Raw genomic sequence first — 24,913 nt, 5'->3', positions numbered from 1 at the left:
CTTCTGCTTCCCACCTTCCTCTCCTCTACATGTGGTTATGATATTAGTCTGCCAGCTACATGGCAAGTATCAAAGCATTGTAGATGAGGCGGAAAAGATCGTGTGTATCAGAAAAGTGTAGCAGCTTGCAAGATGCAGTCACTGCAGGATGCAAGTAGGAGGTAAAACACTGCTTCTACAACTGCGGGTTGTCATTTAACCATGGGTTCCCTCATGTGCCTGAGGTCGTCTCAGGAAGTCTGGAGTGGGAAGGAACAGGATCTAGATCTTGAGTGATTTAACCTTGTACAGTAACTGTCCTCTCAGTGTTAAGTGGGAAAGCAGCAAACATGATGAAACTACCTTAAAAAGCCAGTGCCACCACAGAGCTACCCATTATTTTCTCTCTAATGTAATTAACTTTGTCTTTTGTATTAGTTTTCTAGTCTATAGATTTTTAAAACTTTAATTGATTGGACTCTAGCTGGTATTTCGAAAAGGGCCTTTTCAATTTTCTAGCTTTCATTTTTAATATTAGAAACAGTTATTTTGACATTCAGTTTTTGTAGGAGGATTTATTTTTAATGTTCACCCTCTGTACTCTATTACAAGCCTTCCAAGGGTTGTGTTCAATTTGAAAACTTCATGTGGTTTCTCTATCATGCTGGTACTGAAAAAATCTATTTTCATGGCTTCTCATAGCTCTGGCAAGATTTCATAGTTTGGAAACTGAACTAGGTTTGTTTATTATTGAGTCTGACTTGTTGAATTAGAGTATGGCTTTTTGGGTGGGTCAGGGAAGACAAAGTCTCCAGTCAGAGTTTCTGCAGTGAGAATAAGCCAAGCCATGCAACTTCAGCTTCCCAACAGTGAAGATACTGGTCTAGGATATTTAGCAGATATTCAAATCTATAATAAATTTTGCCATCTTTCAAGTTAAAATTGAGAAAGGAGAAGAAGCTCAAGTCTTGTCTGTTAGGAAAGATGACCCCCCTTCCCTCAGATAAATAACCCTATATTCTATGAATACGTATATTACCTTTTTAAAGTTGTAACACAAATAATAAGAGGTGTCCTTGGGTATAGGTCTGTTTTTATTTTTTTTGGTTCATTCACTAGGAATTACGAAGGCTTCTGAAGAAGGAGGACAAACCCCTTCTGATGATGTTCTATGCCCCATGTAAGTAACCCAGCACATCCTGTCATCTCTTTCTCCCTTCTCCACTGAGAGATGTCCAAGTCTGAGTAGAAGGCTCACCTGTGCTTCACTGATACCTTCTAGTCCCACCTTTATCATTCAACTCCTTGTGTGGTTCTGCCTGTTTGTCTTCAGTTTTCCCCTGGTTGTCCATCACTTGTATCCTAGTCTTGCCTCTTGTGATGATGACTCTTGCTCATTGTTCTTTTAAGCAGCTGCTTTCTGTAATTTCTTTACCTGTTGTCCTTTCTAGATTTGTGTTGTACAAGACAGAAACATGGTATGCTGAGTGCATAAGTGTTAATACATCTGTCTGAGAGTGCCTAGCCCTCTGGCCTGTATGGAGCTGTAAGTGCAAATGGGTATTGCACGTCCTTTTTACTTTTGCAGTCTGGGCCATAGCACAAGACAAGCTGGTTCAACACAAGCAAACGATCTCCAGAGGACACTGTGGAGTTGAAAAAACCAAGATACTTGTTCTTCCTAACTACAGGCAGGGGGAACAGTGCAGTGGTCAGGAGCAGGAATATCTTTCCTACTCCATCCAGGAGGCACCCTGGGGTGTTTATATCCACATTGGCAGGAGTAACTTGAACAGAAGAGGGGTTTCATGGCAGGGGCCAGGAAGGAAAGAGAGGAGCACATTGCAGTCGTTGCATTTCTTTTGTGAGCTTGACCTTCTATCATTGCTATCTTGTCATTACATTGGCCGCTTATTCCTTAATTTTGCAGATTTACATCTACTTTTTTGTGTTTCCTAGTGGCTTGTATGTGAGAGGCTTTCCAGCTCTTCACAACAAGATAGCGTTGCACTGGAGTTGTTGCTCAGCTGGAAAGCAGGGGAACCATGAGAGAAGAATGAATGTGTGACCTAAGGTTGAAAAGCCTCCCAGCACTGCCCTGATAGTGAAACTGATGTTGGGCACCACTAGCAATTTGCTGGCTGATTCCCTTTAAAAACTATGTTCCATGGCAGCATTATCTGTGTTTTTCACTGTATTTTCTCTTGTAATTACTGCCAAAAATGCCATTCTTCCTCTTTAGTCTCATCTGAGTACTGCCAAGATGATCAGAATTGCCCCATACTTCGTTGGATGCATCACTAAGAGAATGTTTTTTCCTTTCATTAAATTAGTTGCAGCTCTGTGCCTTCTGACTGTGCAGCAGGATGGTCCTGCGTGGCCTGGCATGGTGCGTGGTTGCTCCCAGTCGCTGCTGCCGCCTTAACATCAGCGGGAGATGATACGCCTGCTGTGCCTGTAAATCACCCCTTTGGGGGGAGTTCAGCTGCAGAGTGCTTTCACAGTTTACCTGTGTCATGAATAATTGTTTTCTACAATTTTCAGTCTCTTCCTGAAATGTGCCTTATCTAACCCTTCGTTCTCTTTGAACTGTTCCCCCAGAAACCCTCCCCCTTCCAGTTTCTCTTCTTTTGAAGTGGCAAAACACTTGCTAGTCTTCAGTGCTGTAATACTTTTGCTGCTTTCTAAACTGCTGTGAAGGAAGCCTACTTGTAAGGTTTCTTTTCCTCCCCTCTGATTTTGCAATTCTTAACTTCCTTATCTTTTATTTAACATACAAGACCTTCTGACTTGGCTCCTGTCCAATTTTTCTTTTCTTATTCCTGTTACTGGAGACAGAATACATCCAGCAGTTGCATTAAAGTACTGGCTTTGGGCAGCTGAAGTTACTGGTTACATACAGGTTCATAACTGGGAGCAGCAAATCAAGGCTGGTCACTAAAGGGAATTCTGCTTTTCTTTACTTCTGAAGGGTGAGTCAGGGAGGTCTTTGGCATGAGAGGACATCAGAGGCTTTGTCTGGGAAGCTACAGGGAAGACAGCTGCATTATTTCTCTGCTTTGTTGGAAGCAGGGGCTTTAGATTCATTGTGGCAGATTCATAGGAAATGGGTTCTTTCATTACATACCAGTGCAGAGGGAGATGAAAGCAACTGCAAACTTAAATGTAGTTTCTTTAATATTTCAGGAGTGCTTGGTCTGGGTAAAATGACTCGGGGCAAAGGCATGGTTTCCTTAGAAGATATTACCTGTCATTTGGAGACCTTTCACTGTACTTTCGGACCCATATTATAAAGTCAGACAGCACTAAATATGAAAAATCAGGTATACTTATAGGCATTCAGATTTATTTGTAGTTAATTCTGTCAAAGATGACTCCTGCAGGAGACGGTCTGGATTTGGCAAAAAAGAGGAGCTGTTTATAATGTCATGGAAAACAGGGCTTTAAAAATGGAGGTGTTAACTAGTGGAAACACTAATATGTGTTTAATTAAGCCCTTTCTTTTGAATCAAAATACAAGAAGCAAGAACAGAAGAAAATGAATTTTTCAAGGTTACCCTTTTATGCCTGTATAGGGATATATGTGGCTTGACAGCGTCCTGAACGGTATAACCCAGAAATGTGTGGGCAGGAGAGGTTGTACTGAAGTGGGTTTGGGAGCAGTGAGTTTGAGGCAGCAGGAGAGCTGGGAACAGAAGGACGATAGGGGTGATGGCTGGGTGGAGGAGGCCAGTACTTGCCTGTGCTCCAGAAGGTAGTTGAGGGAGCAGTGGGAGGTTGAAAAGGGGAAGAGGGAGAGATCAATAGCTGGGGGAGTTTGGGGCCTGAGGCTGTTGGAGGGAAGAAACAGAGGATCCAGAAGATGGTGTTAACAACTTGTATCTTTTGATGTCTGTCCAGCGATTTGGATAAAGCTGCAAGACCTCAGTGGGCCTCAAATGAGTGATCCATGCCCACCAAGAAATCGTCATTTTGACCAGCACTAATTTAACAACCTCACTGGCAATTTGAGCAACAGTATCAAAGGTGGAAGGACCGCAGAAGGATAGTCCTCCCAGGCATGCTAATGTGATCCTAAATCAGTCCTTTACAAAATCTGTTCCTCCTTTCTGGAAGATATTTTCAAAACTCTTGTCACTCTTGTCTCTTCACTGGAACAAAAAAGTTGACTACTGTCCCATGGTGGACCCAGGTGTTTCCACAATAAGTGTCTGAAGTGCTTGGCCGCAGCTTCATTTCTTTCGTGCTGCCTGCCCTTCTGCTCCTTCCCATGTGCGTGCATGTATTTTACTTGCTAAGGGTGAAACCTGCTGCTTACAAGGTGATTTACTGCTGATCTGCTTAGTACTCCAGAGCATCATCAAACAGCTCTTCGCATACTCCGTCTATACACTGGTGATCTTCCTCCCTTGCTGTTTGTCTTTTCCTCAGCACGTAAAGTTACTGTATCTTACAAGGGCTGTTGCTTCTTCTGAGTTATGTCTTCTCAACTAACAGAGCACTGTTTAACTTTTGATGTCTGTTTAATGTGTTTAGGAACTGTGTCTTAAATGAATTTCTAAGACTTGTTAAACTGGGATGAATTTGAAGTTCCTCCTCCTCCTCTCTTCAAGACAAGAAATGCATAAAGCTTTTTGTTTGAGTTCACAAGCATGACATCTTCCATTGACTTTTAGTATGTGAGTTTCATCTTCTGTTCCCCTCTGGGCTCAGCTCAGAGCCTGAGGAATATAAGATGTGTTACTCTTTCCAAAACTGGGATGAGACATGAGTATGAAAATTAATAGCATGAAAAACATGCAAAAATACTGGTGTATAACAAGAAGTAATATCCCTAGAAATCAATAATCTAATAATTATTTAGCGACATAAAGAATTTTGTTTTGTTTTTTTCTTTTAATATAAAAACATGTCATGTCATATGCTTTGGAACATAGATCCTGTAGAACAGTCTGAATAGAGTTGTTGACATACTACTTACACAATTTCTTTTTTATCAGGGTGTGGTGTTTGTAAGAGAATGATGCCGTCCTATCAGCAGGCAGCCACAGAACTGAAGGGTAAATATGTAAGTGAGAAGATAAGATTTATATGAAATTTTAAAAATCCTTTTAACACTTTAAGTATTTAAAACCATAAATATTTATCAAAGTGGGGAATTTTTAAACAAGTTGAAACAAAACAGAAATGAATGACTCTGCTCCAGATCCCTCAGGATTCTTGTTCTTGGTTCTTATTCTTAAAACCTTGGAGAATGAGGTGTTAACTCACTTGCCCTTCAGATCCAGTGGAAAAACAGGCTCTGACACTACGTAGGTTTATGTTTAGCCTCTAATTTGTAAGTTTGTAGTCCTTTTGAGCTCATTTTGGTAAACATAAAGAAACATCTGCCAAATAGGTTTGATCAGCTTTTTGTCCTGATGTTTCATAGTGAGGTCAAGAATGGATGCTTTTATAGAAATAATTAATCTGCTTTTTTAGTGGAGAATCACAGTGTCATGGCAGGGAGATTTCCCTATGTTAGCTACTGATCATCTTCCCAGCCACTAAGAATAAGCATTAATAAAATCTTACAGTTTTACTATAGTTCTCTCAGCAAAGTTAGCATTCATACTGGATTGAAATGAAAGTGAGTTTTGACGGTAATAAAATCCATCAACAGCATCCACAATAATTTTGTTACCTGTTTGTACTAATAAGGCGTATTGATCTCTCTAAGCCAGTCAAAGGCACTTCTGCAGTCAAGGGTTTATAATGTGCTTAATGTATAATTTATATGATACCGGTAATACCTGAGTGACAAAGAAATAGAATTTTTGTTTCATGGCTTTAGCTGGATTTGGTCTGATCCTACCTGTTGGATCATTTGTTGTCAAATTTACAAGTTTCCTTGGGAGAGGCAGCATGTGGTGAGGAAAAGATGAAGCATTGTGGTTCATTGCTAAGGCAGCTCTGGCCAATGCTGCTCATAAGCACCGAGTGCTGTCAGACTCCCTCATGTTCTCCCAACTAGCTGTTTTTCACAAGTGTTTTCTCTAAATCCTTGTTTGCTTAGGGCTGAAATGAGTGGGAGTTGTTCAGATTTATTTAGGACACAGTACAACCCTTGAAGATATTTTCAAGAGCATTTTTGTCTAGCCAGGCAGCACTCTAATGCCATCTCCCCTTGGTGGAGCGTGCATCGCGGTCTTTGGGAAGGCACTTTCCTCTTGCACAGCAGGTACATTGTGAGACGTGGGGTGGGCAGGAATTAGGAATGTAAAGAATCACCTACAGAGGTAGTGCTAAAGAGGAGGCATGCTGCTGAACGCTGTGTTCTCCTGCAATTATCCCTTCCTTGTCCATGTGCAGCTTGTTTTATTAAATTCAGACCAGAAAATTTAAACTTCAGATCTATTCTAGTTTGATCATTTCCTTCCTCACTCAGAAATGGTTTCTGTAGATCCAGGCTAATCCTGCAGAGCTGAGTGTCAGGGCTGTGGCACAGCACTGAGGCTGGCAGTGCCTGTGCTTGATGCAGCTCAGGTCAGGGGTGCTTTTTGCACTGGAGTGTTTTTAGTGCAGGATGAGTTCAGAGGAAAGTCCAATTATGCCACTGCCACCTGCGTCTTTCACAAAAATGTGTCCATTGATCTAAATTTGACCTAATTAGCTTCCTGAGTGGGGTATGTACAGTTTGCCATTTCTAAAGTTAACTGTGCTGTAGCCATTATAAATTATCCATTGGGTACCTTAGAGCAATGTTGACCTCCAGATCAGGCTTTGCTGGGAAGTTTATGATTGGTTTGGATGAGCTGAAGGTTTGGCCTTTTAATCTGACCTGTCATTAGTTGTCAGGATGTGCCAGGCTCAAAAGCAATTATTGCTATTATATAGCAGGAAAATGAAGTACAGTATTGCCTATTTTATAGGTTGTAAAAGTGAAAAGGTGAACTGTACCTGTCATTGGTTGCTATGTTCTCTTGGGACTGGTTGTTTCTTGTCCCAGTACTGTTACTGAGAGGAAGGCAGGGTGGCATTTTCAGTATTACATTCGGTTTAGATCTTGCAATTCCATTATACGCAGTTCAGAGGGAAAAAGAGACTCCGAATCATAAGATGATGGCTTGTTTTATCCTTGGCACAAGAGATTCCTGTGTCTTGTGAGTAGGGTGGGCTCTGGCGAACGACTGTCACCGATGCATCATGGCCCCAGTGCGGGGAGGAACTGGTGGTTAGCAAAACACTTCAGCATCTCCTTAACGCCAATGGACTTCATGAGCATGCCGGAATGCTTTACTCAGTAAAGACCAGCTTGGGCATATGCTTAAGTGCCTTCCTCCTTTGGTGCTAGTCTTTTTTTTTTTCCTTTGGTAAAAACATGAGACTTCAAAAGCATAAAGTTTCTACATTTATTTCAGATATCAGATAAAGGAAGCCTTTGTTCATTAAACTTGGCTCCAGGAAGACTTCAAGTAGTGGTGTGAGGTACCAATTTTGGAGTAATACTATCAAGAAAACTGTGAAGCAAGGGAGGGGTCACAGTAGAATAGGAATGGTCAGAAGACATGGACAGCTAGGAAAGGTTCAGTGTCGGTTTAGGTTATAGGTAGTTTGGTGGAGAGCAGGTAAGTGTTGAAATATGTTAAATGTCACTGCAGAGGTGAAAGGAATAAACTGATCTTTGAGTCTGCTGTGGCTATTACAAGAGGTTATGGACTTAAATTGAAGTCAGGGTCATTCAGTCGTTTGCTAAAAGCAAAAAAAATTAGTTAAACGTCTGGCAGGAGCAGCTTAGGTATAGAGGGAGGGTCTTGACTTTGGGTAGTAGATGTATTTTAATGGTCCCTGACAGCCTGATATTACATACTTCTGTGATTATATACCAGCTAAAGCTGCTACTTTTGTCATTAAAAACAAATCCCATTCTAATAGGCTTTTTTGCTAATTATGCTTCATATGATATATGAACACCAGAATGAATCAAAGTTACTGACTTGTATCAATCACCACAGGCTGGGTGGACACAGTGAAATTGTAGCAGAGTATCTGAAATGGCTGGGAACGCCTATTTAAAACCTAGGAAATCTCTGAAATTCCCCGGCCAATGTAAAATCTGGTAGACTGGTGTTTATGAGGGAATTAGTTAATGAACCTGATTGTCACTTTATAAAGCAACCACTGTGTCTTGATCCTATTGCATTTACCTACCCTGAAGTGGTGACATAGAGGATGAGGGAAGGGGAGAACTGGGTCTAGATAATCTCATATGAATTAAGTCAATCTTGTTGGAACTACAAGGAAGATTCAAAGTAAGAGACTTGGCCAGCCAGTGTAAACCCTATTTCTGTACTTTTCTCAGTTAGCTTTCCCTTATCCGTTCTCAGGATAGGGGAGAGAAAACAGTATCTTTTTGTGACTTTCCAGCACATTCTTAGAAAAGGTTGACCTTCAAATGAGGATTTTCTGCTTTAAGATTTATTACATGCTGGCTCTGAGGACATTTGGTTGGTCTGTGCAGGTTGCTGTAGTCAGGAGCCTGGTATTAAATTCTGATGTGGCATTTCGTCTGGAAGGAGAAAATCCTGGTTTTGGAGGGGGAAGGAGGAGGGGTTTGGATTAAGACCCTGCTGCTAAAATGATTTAGGCTGTCAATGCCATTACACGAAGTTAATCATGAAGTGGTATCTCAGCAACTCGCTGGTTGAATGTTTGACAGCAGAATGACCTCTGTGTGAATTCCACAGCCACAGGAACTCAGAATCAGTCCCATCTTCAAATTTGCAGGTCAGAAATTTTTGGAAGACAAGTGGACAGGGTGCAGGATAAGTCGTAGGAGCCCTGAGCCTGGAGCTTGGGGTGAAGGGCTCTGGAGGTGGAGATATGCCTGGTTGGGATAAAGGTAAGGAAAGGGAAGGAGAGGCTTTTTGTTTCACATGCTAGTCTGAAAAGTTACTACTCTTCTGTGCCATTCTTTTGTTATCTGTAGGATAAGGTTAATTCTTAACTTTAATTATACCCTACCAATCAGGTAATTTAACATCTTTAGAGCATATAAATGTCGTGTGGTATTTCCTGGGCTCATGGAAATAGGGCACGTTTTAGTTTCAAATCAACGTAATGCTGATTTCCCCTTGCCACTGAAGTAAGTGCGTTTTTGAACTGGGATAACACCAGCGCTTGGTCAGTTAGAGCTTCTGGACATTAGCTGAGATTGTAAATTCATTCTTGGAGTGAAAGCTGGAGAGATGAGGGTAGAAATTCTTGTGTCCTAGCTAGTGTTTGGATGTGAAATAAGCCCTGTACTTGCAGAAGAAGAAAAAAAAATAGTTATGCTTGTAGCTTAAAATCCAAATATGCAAAGAGAGCACGAGTAGTGCAATTAAGAGAATTCCCTTTAAGTATGTCTGTTAGTGGGTGAATAAAAAGAAACAGAGACACTTCCAGAGCAAGGAGGAGGTGTCTAGCTGATTGGTGTGTGCTTTCTGTGGACTAGACTCAAATACTGCTCTGTTCCCCCTTGCACAAAATCAGAAAAACTTCACTGCCTTTTACAGATATCCCCTTGCTTTACAGCAATATGAATGAAATCAGAGTATGCCCAGAACTTAGTTGTTTTTACTTAACTCTAAAAAAAGTTGTAATGTTCCTGCTGTATTCTAAGAATCAATACAATTATGCTCTGTTTTTTTCAGGTTCTTGCAGGGATGAATGTTTACTCTGCTGAATTTGAAAGAATAAAGGAAGAATACAATGTCCGGGGATATCCTACAATCTGCTATTTTGAGTCAGTTATGTTTTGCTACTATTTTATAAATCACTCAACTATACTTGCATGTTCTTATCTTCCAGCGCAAGGACTAAACCTTCTTTTGTTGCTTTAACAGGAAAGGAAAGTTCCTGTTCCACTTTGAGAACTATGGTGCTACCGCAGCAGATATAGCAGAGTGGCTGAAGAAGTAAGGCATTGAACTTCATGTATTCCACCTTTTATGTACTCTTTATTATTTATAGAATGTAATGGTTTAGGAACAAGTCATCTCTCCCTCATTCCCTCTGCTCAGAAGAGCAAGCAAAACTACCCTGCTGAGATTGGCTAAACGAGTACAGAGAGATTGCCTAATGTTTGGTTTTTAGCATGCATGCCTTGCATTTTACAATTGCATTTCAGCTGTAATAGGAGACTGTCTGTGGACCGAAGTAAATGCAGATACACAGATCTCAGCTTCATTAAAAATGCCAACGTAAATTTCCAGTGGTCTTGGGTGCCGGAACTTAATACCTTGCAAAAGGTCTGACTTTGTTGTTTTATTAAAAATGTATATGCCAAGTGTGCGTATACACAGCTCCAGCCTTTAGCTGGAGCCTTTAGAGTGTCTTGCAGAGACAAACAGGAGATCAAGGCACCCTAGATTGCTAGTCATTTTTAGAAAGTCTGTGTTTCCTGTCATGACATGAAGTGGTATTGAAAGTATCTTGTTCTACCTAAGGAGAGTTATTTGCAGTCATAAATATTTTGAGGATTGAATGAGCCTATGGGACTAGCAGTTGAGAGAGAGACAGACAGAAAAAGTGTGTGAGTGTGTGTATAGTTGCTGTGCAGCTGGTGCAAATCAGCACATCGTCAGTAAAGCTGATAGAGCAGCTGGAGAGAGCTGAGATAATCTGGTGATGGAGAAATGCCGTTAGCAGTTAGCCTGACTCTTGGGCATTATTTCATCTTTGTAACCCTCCCTCGTTTGCTGCAGCCATGGAATAATCTTGAAATGAAGCTAATAAAAGGAAACAAACACAAGGGAAGGAACTGATAGTTGTAAACTATTGTGATGATATGTCTTAGCAAAACTGGCTCAGAATAAACATGTTTTACTGTACCAGTGGGGCTGCGCTGGGGACATTGTATGGTTGCAGGCAGCCCAGGGTCTTCAGCAGTGGTAGGCTAGATGCGTTGGGATTGGGAACCCACAAATGAAGTGACAGCAGCATTCCTCTTAGCATCAGGAGGTGCAGACGCTGCAGGCGAGTACTGCCTGGTGGATCAGAGGAGGAATTTAGCAATAGTCTTTAAGCCTCATTTAGTCCATTAAGCCTTCAGATATGAATGATCAAGATGGCAACTCCAGCAATGCTGAGGAGATGATCAGCCCTTGGAGCAAGGATATGACCTCATCACCTGAACTTTACTATGCTTTTCAGTTTTGCAAGTATGTGGTTATCTCCTGGCTACCACATGTGACACATTAGATGTTTGGCATGGGTTGTTTTCCCCCTGTATGCCCACATAATATCCAGATAATCCCTGTAATACACAGTGCCTTTATAGCAGTGCTGTGACAGCAAGTGAACACAGCTACTGGAGGCAAAGCAGAACAGCTGCAAGCTCTTTCCAATGATAATCTCTGCTAACAAGCCACTGTGGGCTTTGGCTGATATTTCAACAGTCCAGAGCTAAGACAGCTGTTTGTCCTCACTTAGTGCATGCTTATTAGTTTCCCAAAAGATGATCTGAGCAGTAGCCTTCTTGCCCCTGTTTTGTATAAGTACAACTTTTAAGGAAACCACGTTGAGAAATTATGCATACTTGAATTTTACCAGTAATGGATGTTGCAATTAAAACTGTATGTGGGGTAAATCTACTACATGCGTAATATTATATTACTCTGAAGAATCTGCAGTACAAGTAGTCAAATGGTATGGCAAGGGCTTTAGGAAAGCTAAAGAGCGTAATTAAATAGCTGCCGGGTGTATAGGCTGTATTTCAGAATAGTGTAATAATAAAATCGTGTCAAGAAGTGCCTCTGATGCGAGGTGTTGCTCTGCAGAGCAGGAGCACGGCAGTGCCAGAGTGTACATGGCAGACAATGGTGAGGAAAGCCAATGCATTTTTATACTGTGCATGCATGTACTGTCATCTCAGATTCTTGAAAGAGAGTCCAGCAGACTGAGCCATATGAAATTACCTATTTTTTGTGGACTCTAGGTACACACTGCAGAAAAGCAACTGTTCTCTCTTCCCTCTCCCCCTTCTCCTTTTTTTCTCTCTAAATGTTAGCAGTAAAATGCTGGAAGTGGTTGGTTTATGCTAATTTTTTTGGGAGGGCATGATATAACTTAATGAAGGTTAGAACTATTTAAATTATTGAAAGGATGTTTTCCATGTTCTTTTCTTCTCAGAACAAGAGCTGCTAGTTTGGAGGGCTCCAACACCTTTTCTTTTGCTGCTTATTGAAGGTGCTTCTTTCTTATGCTGAAGTGTGCTAATGTATCAATCTTACAGATACTTAACTTCTTTTATCTTCCTAATAGGCACTGGCTACTATCTTAGGAGTTTCAGAAGTTTTCATGAGGCAATAGAAACCATCATACAGCCTTACTCCAACACACACCATTATTAACATGAGAGATGCTATCTTGTAAAATACCACAATTCTTTTTCTTTTGTTTTCTTTTTTTTTTTATTTTTTTGTTTGTTTGTTTTAGAATCTGATACACAGCTGTATCAGCCTGGATGGTACACAAGCCAGACAGCTTCTTTCTGCCTTCAGTAGCTTCTTAGTTTGTCTTGCTGTTTTTATGGACTCCTCTTGGGCCTTTCCTTAGCACCAGCTACTCAGTTAAATCAAGGACTTGTTCTCTGTTCTTAATTGAATTAGTTCTTAATAACTCTTCTGGACTTCTGTCATCCTATTTTTGGTCTTCAGGCGTTGGATGTGCCTTGTCTCAGTTTTAAATGACATTTTAGATTTTGCTTGTTGCTTCCTCCAGGCCTTGAGGTGCTTCTTACCAACTCCTTGTAGGCTTATTAGCATGCACAGCATTTTAAATTGGGCCATTTGAATACACATCCTGTGCCCTGCTTTACTAATTCCTTACTGAAATAGGTCATGCCAGGCCCTGCTAAACACGGTCCTCTCCCAGTGCTTTGTAGCCACTGTGTCCATGTTCATCATGCTCTGCTTAGTCAACACAACTCCCTTTCCAAATTCGTTAAGTGTCATGGTGTTTTCTGGAAAGCCTTCACTCTGTCAGGATACCTGCAGATTATTGTTCTCTTATAGGCTTGGCAACAAGCAGACTGATTGTCTGCTAAGCTTTTAGAGAGTAAACTCTTGTGGACAGGGACCTGCCTCTTTTTCTGTCTCGGCTGCTCCGATCTTTGTTTTGTTTGTTTCTTGGTTCCTTTATCATACAAGCAGCAGCAGAGGTGTGTATCACCGTTTTGCATGGATTGCTTAATATTCTTGGATCTTACGCATTGCTTACATCAACAGAATTTGCTGTCTGAATCTGTCTATCTCTCTACTGCTTTTTTTATCAAACTAGGCTTTCAGCCTAGAAATGAGCAAGGCAGGATAAATGAGTTATCATCTGTTTGCCATTCCTTGTTCCAGGCAGCTAACATGATAATACATTTTAATCAAAAATAGTAAGTCTGCTTTCACCAGAGATGGGGTCACATCTATACCTGTACTTTGCCAAAGAATTGGGAGAATTTTGGGTGGTATTTGGAACTCATTACTACAACTGGTAAGGGTAAAACAGTTTCAAAGTCTGGCTCCAAATGTTTGTATGTGTCTCCTTTATGTGAACACTGCTTTACTAAATAAAATGTCAGTTATCATAGTTTAGTTCACATGTTCCAAGTTATCTTTTTAACGTACACTAATAAAAGCCAAGAACAGTTGTTTAGCAGGATGATGAGCACTAAACTGGTCCAGAGAAGCTTGAGTTCAGTTTCCAGATTTGCCACTGTGTCTTTGAACAGTCTCTCTGGCTCTGATCCATCAAAGGTGGTTAAACTCATGTGCAGTCATAGTGAAGTTGGTAGAACATGTCACTTACCTTTTAGGTTAAACATGCAGCTGAGTAGCTTTGCTGAATTAGGCCTACAGGCCCAGTAATGAGTGGGTACGTAACAATGCTTCCCCAGATCACAAGGTTGTTAGGGTAAAAGCCGTGTATTCCTGGAGGGACAGGCTGTGTAGCTAGCTCATGGTCCCAACACTGCACCTCCTTCTTTCTCTGTCAGCCCTAATCATGCTGTCAGTATTCAAGGTGCCTGGTTAAATTGGCTGTTTCTGTGCACTACTTTTTTCTTTCATTTGCAATGGCTCCTGTGAACTACAAAGTGTGAATACTGTGAGAAAGGGAGCATCCTGGTAAGGAGGGTAAAAGAGTAACAGAAAATGCATCTGATTTCTATAGTGTAATAACCAAGCAGTCTGGTTGTCTCCTTGCTCCATCTCCTTCCATAGCTCATGTGTCCTCATGAGCTTCTTGTGTTGTTTTTTTAATTCCTTCTCCAGTTTTATCTGAGTTTCAGTGCTTGTAAGTTCTGAGTGGGTACAATTGTGGAAGCTGTTTCAGTAGGTTTGGTGTGTCATACATACATGAACATCTGCACAAAGTGGTTCTTTGCAGTTTGCCTTGCCAAAATGACTGCTTAGCACCAGAGGGCTGCTTCTCAGCTGTGTCTGTTTGTCTTGTAGCCCACAGGCACCTCAGCCACAGGCTCCGGAGACTCCCTGGGCAGATGAAGAAAATGTAGTATATCACCTGACTGATGAAGATTTCGACAAGTTTATAAAAGATCATTCATCTGTGCTAGTGATGTTCCATGCACCATGTGAGTTTTTTTTTTTTTTTCTATTCTGTACCCTGAGCCAAATGCTTGCTAGCAAAACCAATGATGATTTTCTGTGGAGGTTTCACAGAGCCGTGAACTCAAAAGTCCACACTTTTCTTGTTTGTGATGATTGTTAAATACACAAGGTGTGAAATGTTTGTGAAGTTGCTGACTTCCAAGATTAGGATGGAGATGTGCTGCTGGAAGAGATGCTTTGTAGGCTGAGTCAAAACATAACTGAAGAGTAAAATGATGCTTAAATAGCCTGAGGACTCATCATTTTACAGCATGATTTCCATTTTCAGCTATTCTTCTGTGTTGTTTGCTTTCAAAGCAGAGCTCTGGCTGATTGAGCAACTCAGCTTGAGAATCGTGAACTCCTAAGTCCTTGTTCGTGGCTGCTGATGTGTCATTTTGAGCATTTTCATTCCTCTACTGCTGTCTGTTCTCTGACGGTGTAAGGGATGATGGTCATTACATATTGTGCTGAAGTATACTAAAACTTGATCTAAGTTCAGAAAGTCCCCAGGACTCTTGAAAACTAATGCAGAGCTGGTAGTGATACTAATTGGTGTTTGACTGAGAATGCATTGGGATGATTTTTTTCATGACTTGACTTTTTAGCTTGAGGAATAAAATGCAGTGGGTTGCCCAAGAGGTGTTGCTTTTGGAAAGCTGTTCCAGCCACATTGTCCTCCTGTACACTGTTGGGTGGAAGAGTGCATTAACCACTTAGGATGTAAGTTGTTTCAGCTACGTAGCTTGTTCTACCAATTCTTTGTGTCTGTGATGGAAGGTTCAGGCTCAATTCTGTAATGTTGGGTGATACACAGGTTCTGTCTCCTCTTGCTGCTCTGCTGGCAGTTGTGCTTGGGTGAGATGTTCATTTTCACGGGCATAAATTTGAAGGTTAGGGCTCTGGAGGCAGGCTGTGTGCTCACAGGCGGACAACAGAGGGTGTTGGCAGGGAGGACGAAGTCCTGCTTCCCTTTAAGCCAGCAGGAGTTAGCTCCAAAATGCCTCTTTTGAAGGTCTGCTCGTAAGACTCATTCGAAAAACATACCATAATGAATTTCCTTTGACTGATGAAATGTCTAGTGATTTGATCCACTGAAGCAGGTGACTGGCTGCTGTTTTGTCGCTGTGTTCACTGGATTATTTGTACTAATGAAAGTGGGACCGGAGATTAACGCCTGGTCTGAAAACCAAAACACAGTAGCAGAACTGATGAAGCTTGGTTTGCTCAGGAGTTACCCTTCGTTACCCAAATCCTTCCTTCCCCCGGATTTCCACACACCCCAGTGTGCAAGCCACAGCACGGGCTGCTGCTCCTCAGGAGCTGTAGGCTTGCTGGGTTGGCTGAACAACTGCTGCCAAACAGTAACTGCTGAATTCCCCTCCATTCCCTCTCTGTGCACAATGGCGTGGAATAAGCGTCCTCTCTCTCTAGACTCAGATTTCTGTATATTTGCAGAGATTTCATCATATTTAAAAGCTTTGCTGGTTTTTGAGTTTCTGAATGGACAAAGGAGTCCAGTCATATATTTGGGAGGAAGGAGAGAAGGAAGAAACTGATGGTTGACCCTGCAAACCTTATTCCTTTAGGAAGTAAGACTAAAAATAGATGAATACACGCAACTACAATCAAATTTTATAGTACATTTAAGTTAGTTATAAATCTGAACAGGGCTCTGTTAGTTTTTTAAGTTTTTTTGTTTGTATCTTCTAAAACACAAACACCGCAGTTTTAGGAGTAGTGGTATTGCATGACCCATTTGGAGAGGAGGGGCATGTCCAGCTAGGTATGTTTTGTACTAAGGGGTGTTCTGTGGTAAGGTACAGCAGTACTTTGGCAAATGCTGTTTTGCAAGTAAATCAAATGCCTGGATTGGGCGGTTGCAATCTCCTGATAACATGTTCCAGCTGCTCAGAATTGAGATAAAGAATGTTTCTTACCAGAACAATTCCATTTTAAATGCAACTTGAATATTTGGCGTGTTTTATTTACATTTAGGTGGCAGTGGTATGTCTACGTGCAGAATCCAGCTTGTACATAGAAGGTCTGCCTTTGTAAGAATCCTCTCTGGGCATCCTCAGCAGAGAATAGAAGACTTGCGAACTAATTTACAACAGACAACTATCATAAACAGTTATCTCCATGATTAAAAGATCTTCTCCTAGCACTTCTTAAATGTGCTAATGGAGTCATCTTATGAATATTAGGGGATAAATTACTCCAGTAAAAGAAGTGGTAAAAACGGAGGACATATTACTTACTTTAACTTTGGTAGCTTAGGATGAGAAAGTTCCTTCTAAAAATGATGTATTAATAAAAAAAAAGTTGAAACAGGTGTACAAAATAGGCCTAGAACTCGGGATATACTTCTGTGTAGCTAAGAATAAGCAAGGGGATTTCAACATTGACCTGGAATTAGCAAGTACTTAAAACCCTGTGTAACCATGCAGCATACACGTGACTTGGAGTTTTTCTAGCATACTGTCAGTCTTGTGTTCATGAGAAGCTCTTTTTACTAGAGGGAGAATTATTTCAGTGATGCTTTAATTGCATAGTCAGATGGCCAACACATTAATAGAGTGTAGTATTAAAAGATGTGTGGGGAACTGGAAGCCTTTATATCTCTCCCCAAGTGCTAAAGATACAGCTGAACCAAACATATCCCTGGTAAATAGCTGTGAACTGTAGAATTAGGCACTGTGATGAATGTGGCCAATTGGGTCTCCATGCCTGTGGCTACTAATGATCATCCCTGAGGACCACACTATAATTATTTACAATCAGTTGCACTTACTAGCCCAATTTTAAAGGTGTCACAACATTGTGTGTTAAGTGCAGCCTAGCATAACTAGGTTCAACTAGAGCAGCTACGCATGATTTAAACACATCAGGAAGGTCTGCAGCACGCAACTTGCACCTCTTGCTATCAGAGACCTTATTCCTTTTCTGCAATAATTTAGGACAACCATTAAACAGAAGATGTGCTACTTCGAATCATTACTGCTGGCCCTGAGAAACATGGGTCAGTGTGAGTGGGCAGGATGAGTTCATCCTGCTTTCCTTTTGCAGGTCACTAGGGATATGCAGCAGGATTTTTAGCCTTCTGAAACTTCTTTGTAAATCCCTTAAGAGGATGTTCAATAAATCTGAATATTTAGCATAGGTAAACAGCGACTCAGCCAGCCAGGAGTCTGAAGGTACTCTACCTAGACAGCCATTTGTGAAGGGTGTGCAGTGTTGTGCTCCTTATTCAAACATTTTGCTGAAATTTTGTAATTGCTGGTGGCAAGCATAGTGTTATCCTGGATATATTCAGACTGGAGTCTTGCAGGTTTTTCTGTGTTGCTATTGCACCCAGAAACTTCAGTTATGAACTGAGATCTGCTGCACTATACAAAAGAACAAATAAATGGCCCTTTCCCCCAAAGGCTTTGGAGTTTTTGCTTGAATTGACCGTATTTGCTAAGATAAGATAGCACAGTTATGTTAGCAGGCATATTTCTGAGTCAGTAAGAGAAGTTGTATCACACCAACCAAAGTTATTTCTCTACCATAACATAAATAAAGGCACCTGTGCAGCTTATGATAATCTTCTGTTATCAGTGAGAATAAAGACTCCATGTCTAATTGTGCTGCTTGATATCTGTGCCTACAGCTGATCAATTTATTTAGATGCCCAAGATGGGTTCTGAATGTCTCTAAATATGGGTTATACTGCCAGTCAAGTGTTAAATGCTTTAGTGACATGGGGACTTGCTGGGACTTAAAATGCTCCTGAGATACTTGAGCATAAAAAAGCTCAGTATGTGTTTTCAGTTTCCCCATCAAACTGTTTGCCGAGTCAAATGCAATTGTAAAAATAATTCTGTCCAACTAGTTGCCAAATTAGTGCAGGTTGCAGTCTTTCTGACTTGCCCTTCCTACATTTTTTGCAGCATTTTTCTCTAAAGCACATCTCAGTCTTGCACAAAATAAAGCTAACCAACTCACTGATAAGTCAATTCAAATGCTACTGAAGGGTGTTTAAAGTCTAAGATTGAAATGGTTCTAGAAGTGTCTGCTTTTCATGCATGGGAGTTACTTTTCATTATGTTTTGTTAACACAAATGACATTGCTAACATTTTAAAGTGTACCTGGTCCTGCAGTCTCATGCAGAATAATGTCCTGGTGCCACCAGGAGCTGTAGCCCCCAGGGTTACATTCAGCAAGTGCAGATCTGAGTAGTCTCTGTTGCTAATCAGTGGTGGTTGTCAGTCACCTCAGTCATCTGATTGCTTGGGCTTGCTTCGCCCACGCCGTGTCAGTCATGACGAAGTCCATGGTCCAGTACTGATGCCAGAGGTAACAGGGGGAAAACGGCACTTTGGCCCTGCTGTTAGTGTGAATGTGCATTTGCTTTTTTAAAGGATTAAACTATTAAAATGTTTTTTTTTCCTGCAAAGTTTCTTCGTTGTATGTGACCTTCAATTCATCTTAAACCTGTCTTCTTCCCAGCCCTCTTTATAGGACTTCTTCAGAGACTTTATATGAGATATAGTTGCAGGGCTTAAGGTTAGAAAAAATTTCAGTGCCCTTAGTGTGTTGTTGGAGCCATCATGGTTTTCCTCCCTTGATAAGGAGGGAAGGCAGGGTAAAAATGCAGCTTCCACGCCCTTAATTTGTTCTTGGAAACTGTTAAGGAGATGCAGCCCTGATACACTTTTTCTTGCTTCCCCTCTAGTGGAAGGGAGGGCAAAAATAAGTCTTGAGATGATAAAATGCATTATAGTTCTGATGCATTGTTGAAATGTTTGTGAAATTCATTTCCTGTCCATGGATGTTGTCTCCCCCTTTATAAACCAGCCTGATAAATTACGCGGTTGGTGCTTTCCAAAGCCAACTGTTCAGCTTTGCAGGTTTTTAATTGCACAGGGAGCTGTTTTATCAATTTAGCTTTGAAAAACAGCTTTTCACACGCTTCCCTCCTTCCCTCCTCTCTCTGGTGCATTAAAACGCAAGGTTTTAAGCCACTTTGTGCCAACCAGTGCCAACCAATTAGCCCAATACAGATGAAGGCCTCCAGCTTCTAACCAAGCAGTGGGCTTGAATCCCTCCCTGCCAGCACATCATCATTGGTTTCAGTGGTCTTGGTTTTGTTTCTTACTGCTGCATGTGGTGAGATTAGGATGTAGGAATCCATTGCTCACTTTATATTTAAAGTAAAGCAAACCCAAAATGTGTCCACAAAATCAAATCTGTTTTTTTCAAACTGTGTTTTACAACTATAAATAAATAAGTCTCCCTTTCAGACCCCCACTGATTCCTTATGAAAGCTTTTTATGAAAGCAAGCTACCATTGCAGTGAGTGCTAATTGGCATGTCTGTTGGCAGCCTCAACACAAAGGCCACGAGTTAAAAAAGCTGAAGAATTAATTTACTGTGTAGCCTGAAAAAATAGCCTTTCCAGCACAGGTCAGCAGCAGCCTAATGTCAGGGGCCTGTGATAAATAAATAAATAAATAAAATCTTATGTTTTTCCATGCAAATTCATTATTCAGTTAAGGATTTTTTTTTTCTAAATGTAAACCAGTGCAGTTGCACCAGTTCAGTAGACGTTAAAGGCTTGTGGGTTATCCAAACAACAAGCAACACTAAATGTGGAATGGGTGGAAATATCCTTTAATTTTTATTTGGCCCTGTCATAACTGACATTTGTGATTTTTAAAATAAAATATTGTCTGTGTTCAGTGGCTAGATAGAGAGCTTTTGGCCTCTGCCTGCAAGATATACAGCCTCTAGGATGAAGAGAAACAGCAGGTAGCTGGGAAGCTGTCCTTGTCAGACCTGTGCTAGGAACCCCTTTAATTTATTTGACATCTTCTAGTGGTAGGTCTTCATAAGAACATTCAGCCTGCCTGTTGATGGCATCAGTTTAGATCGGGTGGAAAATACTCTTTCCTCACCTCACCAAAGGTTTGCTTTCTAGCCTCAGCCTTGGCACCAGCCAAACTGTGTGTTTGGAGAAAAGCGGTGCAACTGGCTGGTGTCTGCATAAGAGGGATCTCGGGTAGCTTCCCAGGAGGAGTGTCAGCAGCAGCAATAATAGCATCTACTCCAGTGTCCGTCCATGTTTGCGCTCTGTGCTGTTGTTTCCAGTTGTATAATGTTGATCAGTCCCTGGTTGAAGGTAGCTGCGTGTGAGAAGAGCTTATTGAATGGCAGAAGTTGCAGAGAAGAGCTGTGTTCTCAAAATGCACATTAGCTGTGTGAAATGACAGGGAGTTGGAAGCTGAAAGCTTGGCAGGATGTAGCCCTCAGTCAAGGGTTCGCTTTAGAGCTTCCTGAAAGGTCTTTATAAGCTTTGATAATCCAACCTGACAAATGAACTCTACTTTTTAAATTGGAATTTCTGTATGGGTAGTACTTTAAACACAATTGTGCCGGTTAATTCAGTGATGCTGTAGTCAGAGAAGAAAATGAAGGCAAGCAATTCTGTGCTGGATCGGCTGCAGCACGAAAGGATTACTGGAAGTTTGTCGTGTGTAAGGCAGGTCATGTATTTGGAAATATGGCAGATGCCATATCCACTTGCGATAGCTGTTTACTAGTCCAAGGCACAATACACAAGGAGACATGCATGTGTCAAGGAGCTTGCTGTGGGCTCAGTCCTGATCTTACTAGAGCCAGTGAAAATGTTCTCCTTGCTTTTAGAGTAGTTGGAGAAAGCTTTGAACAAGGCAAACTTTCTGGACCATTATGTAGGTCACAGACAGTACCTAGTTCTGTTGGGTTTCTTGGTGAAGCAGTGCAGATGTCAGGATGGGCTGTTGCAATGCCCTAATCACTGAAAGATTGAATTGTTGTGCAAGGGCACTCGAATGATGAATGTTGCTCTTTAAGAGTCTGGATAGGTAAGCGAAGAGATCTGCTTTGGTTTCAGCATTGCATTTCCTGACCCTTGCATCCCGTAGGTGCCTAACTTTAATGTTGCCTTAATGCCTTTTTAATGGAGTGTATAATAAAATGCTTCCCTGGACAAGTGTAAATTGTGCCAACTTTCTGTTTGTTGTATGTATGTATTTTTTAGCTGTACTTTACTGGAACAGGTATATTCTTCATATAAACTAGTTAGAAACAGGAAAATTCTTGGCTCCTGAATCTGCTTCCACTGAAGTAAGCAAGTTCTGACTTTATTTCAGAGAGGAGGACTGGGAGACTCAAGCTGAGTTCATCAATATTTAAAAGCATGTAAGTCTACAACAGGGTGTTGCTTGATATTACATATCTTTGAATATCACCAAAAATCTCAGGGAGTGTAAACAGTTCAGTGCAATGACGTGCCTCATTAAACTCATTACAGCAATGATTTTCAATGGAGGATTTTACGTACACATTAAAACAGGAGTTCTTGAAGATGCAGCAAACCAGGAAAATTAAGAACCTGACATGGATTTTTCCTTTAATGACTATCCTACTTATGTTTCTTGAGGGTTTAAAAATAAAAATCAATACAGGTTTTTAGTGGTACTTAATATAAATAGTAATGTGGAGAGTATAAAAATCCTAATAACTAGCTTGTGCAGTAAAACTTGATAGGATACCTAATGAAAAGGGTGAGGACAGTAATGACGGAGTCCATTGCCTCTTTTATGTCAGTCTTTTGATACTAGAGTGCAGAGTTTGTGTAAGAAGATGGTCTTTTTGAAGCAGTTTGTGCTCTTTGAGCAGGATAAAGTCATAAAAAGGGATGATCCAGTGATAAAAGTGACAGCTTTGGCCTGCCGATGTAAACGTTTAGTTTCTTGCCTTGCTTTGATTTGTACAATTGTAACCCAATAAATATTTGTCTCAGTTTCCAGTCTGTGAAGTGGAGATAACATCTCACCTTGCGTGGGAGTCTTATGTAGTGAGCCATGTCCGGACTGTGAGATGCTCCAATATGGCAAGAATCGGCGTAGGGAAGGCGTATCGTAACTGAACGTTGCAAAGACTGATTAACATGAAGGAAGCAGGACGATGCCTTCGGTGTTCCCTGGTTTGTGGCAAGCAATCAGGCTTTTGGCCCCCAAGTTCAGGAAACTCCCTGTGCCACCGGGTGAGCACACAGCTCAGACAACATTAGCGCAGCTAGGGCTGATGACTTGCAGCCTGGTTACAGCCTGTGCCGAGACTCAAAAGGAGGAGCCTTGGCTTGCTCTGGTTCAGCTTCATAACAGAAAGAGTAGCAAAACCAGACTTTTGGGATGTTGGTGTCTGCTTTGCTTTCGGGCTGGATCTTGATTTGCTCTGTGCCATGGTGCTGTTCTGAGGACACGGCGTGTACTTCGAAAAACTTACTTGCCTAGCAGTTGTGGGTGTCAAGAGTAGTATGCAGGACAGTAGTAAAGGAGAAAAGAAAGGAGCTGAACTCTAGACGCTTGGGTTTTGTGAAATTTGGGGGATTTGTTCAAAATGCATCCCTATATGCTTGCCTCTGATAGGGAACAATTACTTTCTCTAATTAGATTTGCCAAGTCTATTCCAATCAGAAAAGAGTCTTCCTGTGAATGTGTGGCAGGTGGTGTGGAGGAAACATTAGTTTCTTTGGGGGTTTGCTGCCTCATTTCTTGCATTACTATTGCCTTCTCTCTCTCCTACAAAGTCCTTGCCAACTAACTGAGACCACTGCAAAGGAGTAGCTATGGCTGCCGGAGGGCCAAGGGGCACCTGCGAGGTGGCAGCTGAAGGGAGACTTGTCCCATTCTCCCTTTCTCTGGGTATCTCTTGTAGATTATGTAGTTACTCAGAGTGTTTTTTTAAAGGACTTCTGTAACTTTAGTTGTGAAGGTCTGCATTTGAGTGTGCGGATTGTGTGACTGTCCTCCAACAAGCTTGACTCCAGTGTATGTATAAGCCCTTAACGGTCTCGTGGTTAAGTTCTGATTGGGAGTAAGGCGTAACTTATTTTTACAGGTTTACTTTGCTTGCCTCTAATGATGGGTTAACAGTAGGAATTAGCTTTAAGAATTAAGCACTGGGTTTATTTCTTCTGAAATAAATTAATTTCCTTGCCTGGATAAGCTTAATATACGGTGCAGGGCTCTCATTTGGAAAGTGCCTTACAGTATCTCTGCTACTTGAATCGTTACCAGAGTTTTCATTATCAAGTTTATCTTCCTAAAAACTTTATGGCTTCAATTTTTATTATCCTGTGGAAAGTGAAGAATTTACTTTCAAGGGCAAATAAGAAACCTAAAGTGAAAGATTGCTTGCCTGCCTGTCTACTCCTTGATCTCTTTCAGATGGTGAGTCGGCAAGTGATGCTGTCTTTCTGAGTTATTAATAAATGAATCCATTGCTTTGATACTGAGGTATAGTGCTGAGGATAGAGGTGTCTCATCTGGGGTCCTGACTGCTTGTGGTTAGCGAGCATCCCAGCACACTTCTAAGTAGGTGAATGCATCTCAGCTGGTAACCACTCTTGCTCTGATACTGGACAGAAAGTGTGCATACTGCATAGGAGCCCTTCCTGATACTTTTAAGGGTCTCTTCACAGTAATAGCCAATGTCACTATTGTTTTTAACACCCCTGCCCCATAAGCTTAAGTGCTCTGGGATGTACCTTTCTTAGGAAGACCTCTTTGCGTTGTATCCATATTTTAGAGAAATTGCATCCTAGGCAATCATTTGCTTGCTGTGCTGTTTTCCTGAGATGGTCATTCACAGCTATTTCATCTAGCCTCTGTTCTCCCGCATTTTCATTGCTTAATCTAAAGTCTTTCCTGAAGTCTTACCCCTTTCCTGGCATAACAGTGTGAGGGAAAGCAGCACAACTTTGCTTCTGCAGGTGGAATTTTGTTGATCATCGTTTGGCAGTGGAGAAGGGAGGGATCTTTTCTGGATGTGGAATAATTACAGTTTAATTGAGAAGGAAACCTTCTGGTGGTATTTTTCATAAACTCTCAATAATTTCACCTTAAGGCAGCCATGCTGCTGTCTCTCTCACATTTCAATAGGGGAAGATTAATTTTCAACACCTACTCAGGGCCATGTACCTCCAATCTGGTGTAGGAAGTGTAATTCGTATCTCCCGATGCCAGCTGATCCACCTTCCTTCACTTCTTTTCCTACCCAAGAGGGATGGTAGGAGGCACCATCGTCTCCCAACACTGATTGCACCATCCAGTTTTGACTAGGAGGGTATATACATGCAGTGTAATTTCCAGTAGCTGGAAGCTGAAGTCAGATTTGGAATGGAAATAAGGAACCGTTTTGACTTTTGTTGTTAATTTATTTAAATAAAGATGGTGATTAGCTTAAAGTTCTTTCCTGGACACATGCTAGAGTCTGTGCT

General features: G+C 41.3%; 1 protein-coding gene across 1 annotated transcript in view; it reads left to right on the top strand.

Moving 5' to 3' along the window:
* Positions 1-24,913, top strand: part of PDIA5 (protein disulfide isomerase family A, member 5) — a gene marked incomplete at both ends in the record, with an annotated part of 42,752 nt that overhangs the window by 6,338 nt on the left and 11,501 nt on the right. The window contains 5 exons of the mRNA XM_010283193.1: positions 1,099-1,159; positions 4,980-5,047; positions 9,654-9,745; positions 9,846-9,917; positions 14,448-14,584. Of these exons, the coding sequence (XP_010281495.1) occupies positions 1,099-1,159; positions 4,980-5,047; positions 9,654-9,745; positions 9,846-9,917; positions 14,448-14,584 (430 nt within the window). The remainder of the gene's footprint in view (positions 1-1,098; positions 1,160-4,979; positions 5,048-9,653; positions 9,746-9,845; positions 9,918-14,447; positions 14,585-24,913) is intronic.

Source organism: Phaethon lepturus, unplaced genomic scaffold, assembly GCF_000687285.1.
Source record: "Phaethon lepturus isolate BGI_N335 unplaced genomic scaffold, ASM68728v1 scaffold6343, whole genome shotgun sequence".
Lineage (NCBI taxonomy): Eukaryota > Metazoa > Chordata > Aves > Phaethontiformes > Phaethontidae > Phaethon > Phaethon lepturus.
This window is presented reverse-complemented; position numbering and strand designations above follow the sequence as displayed.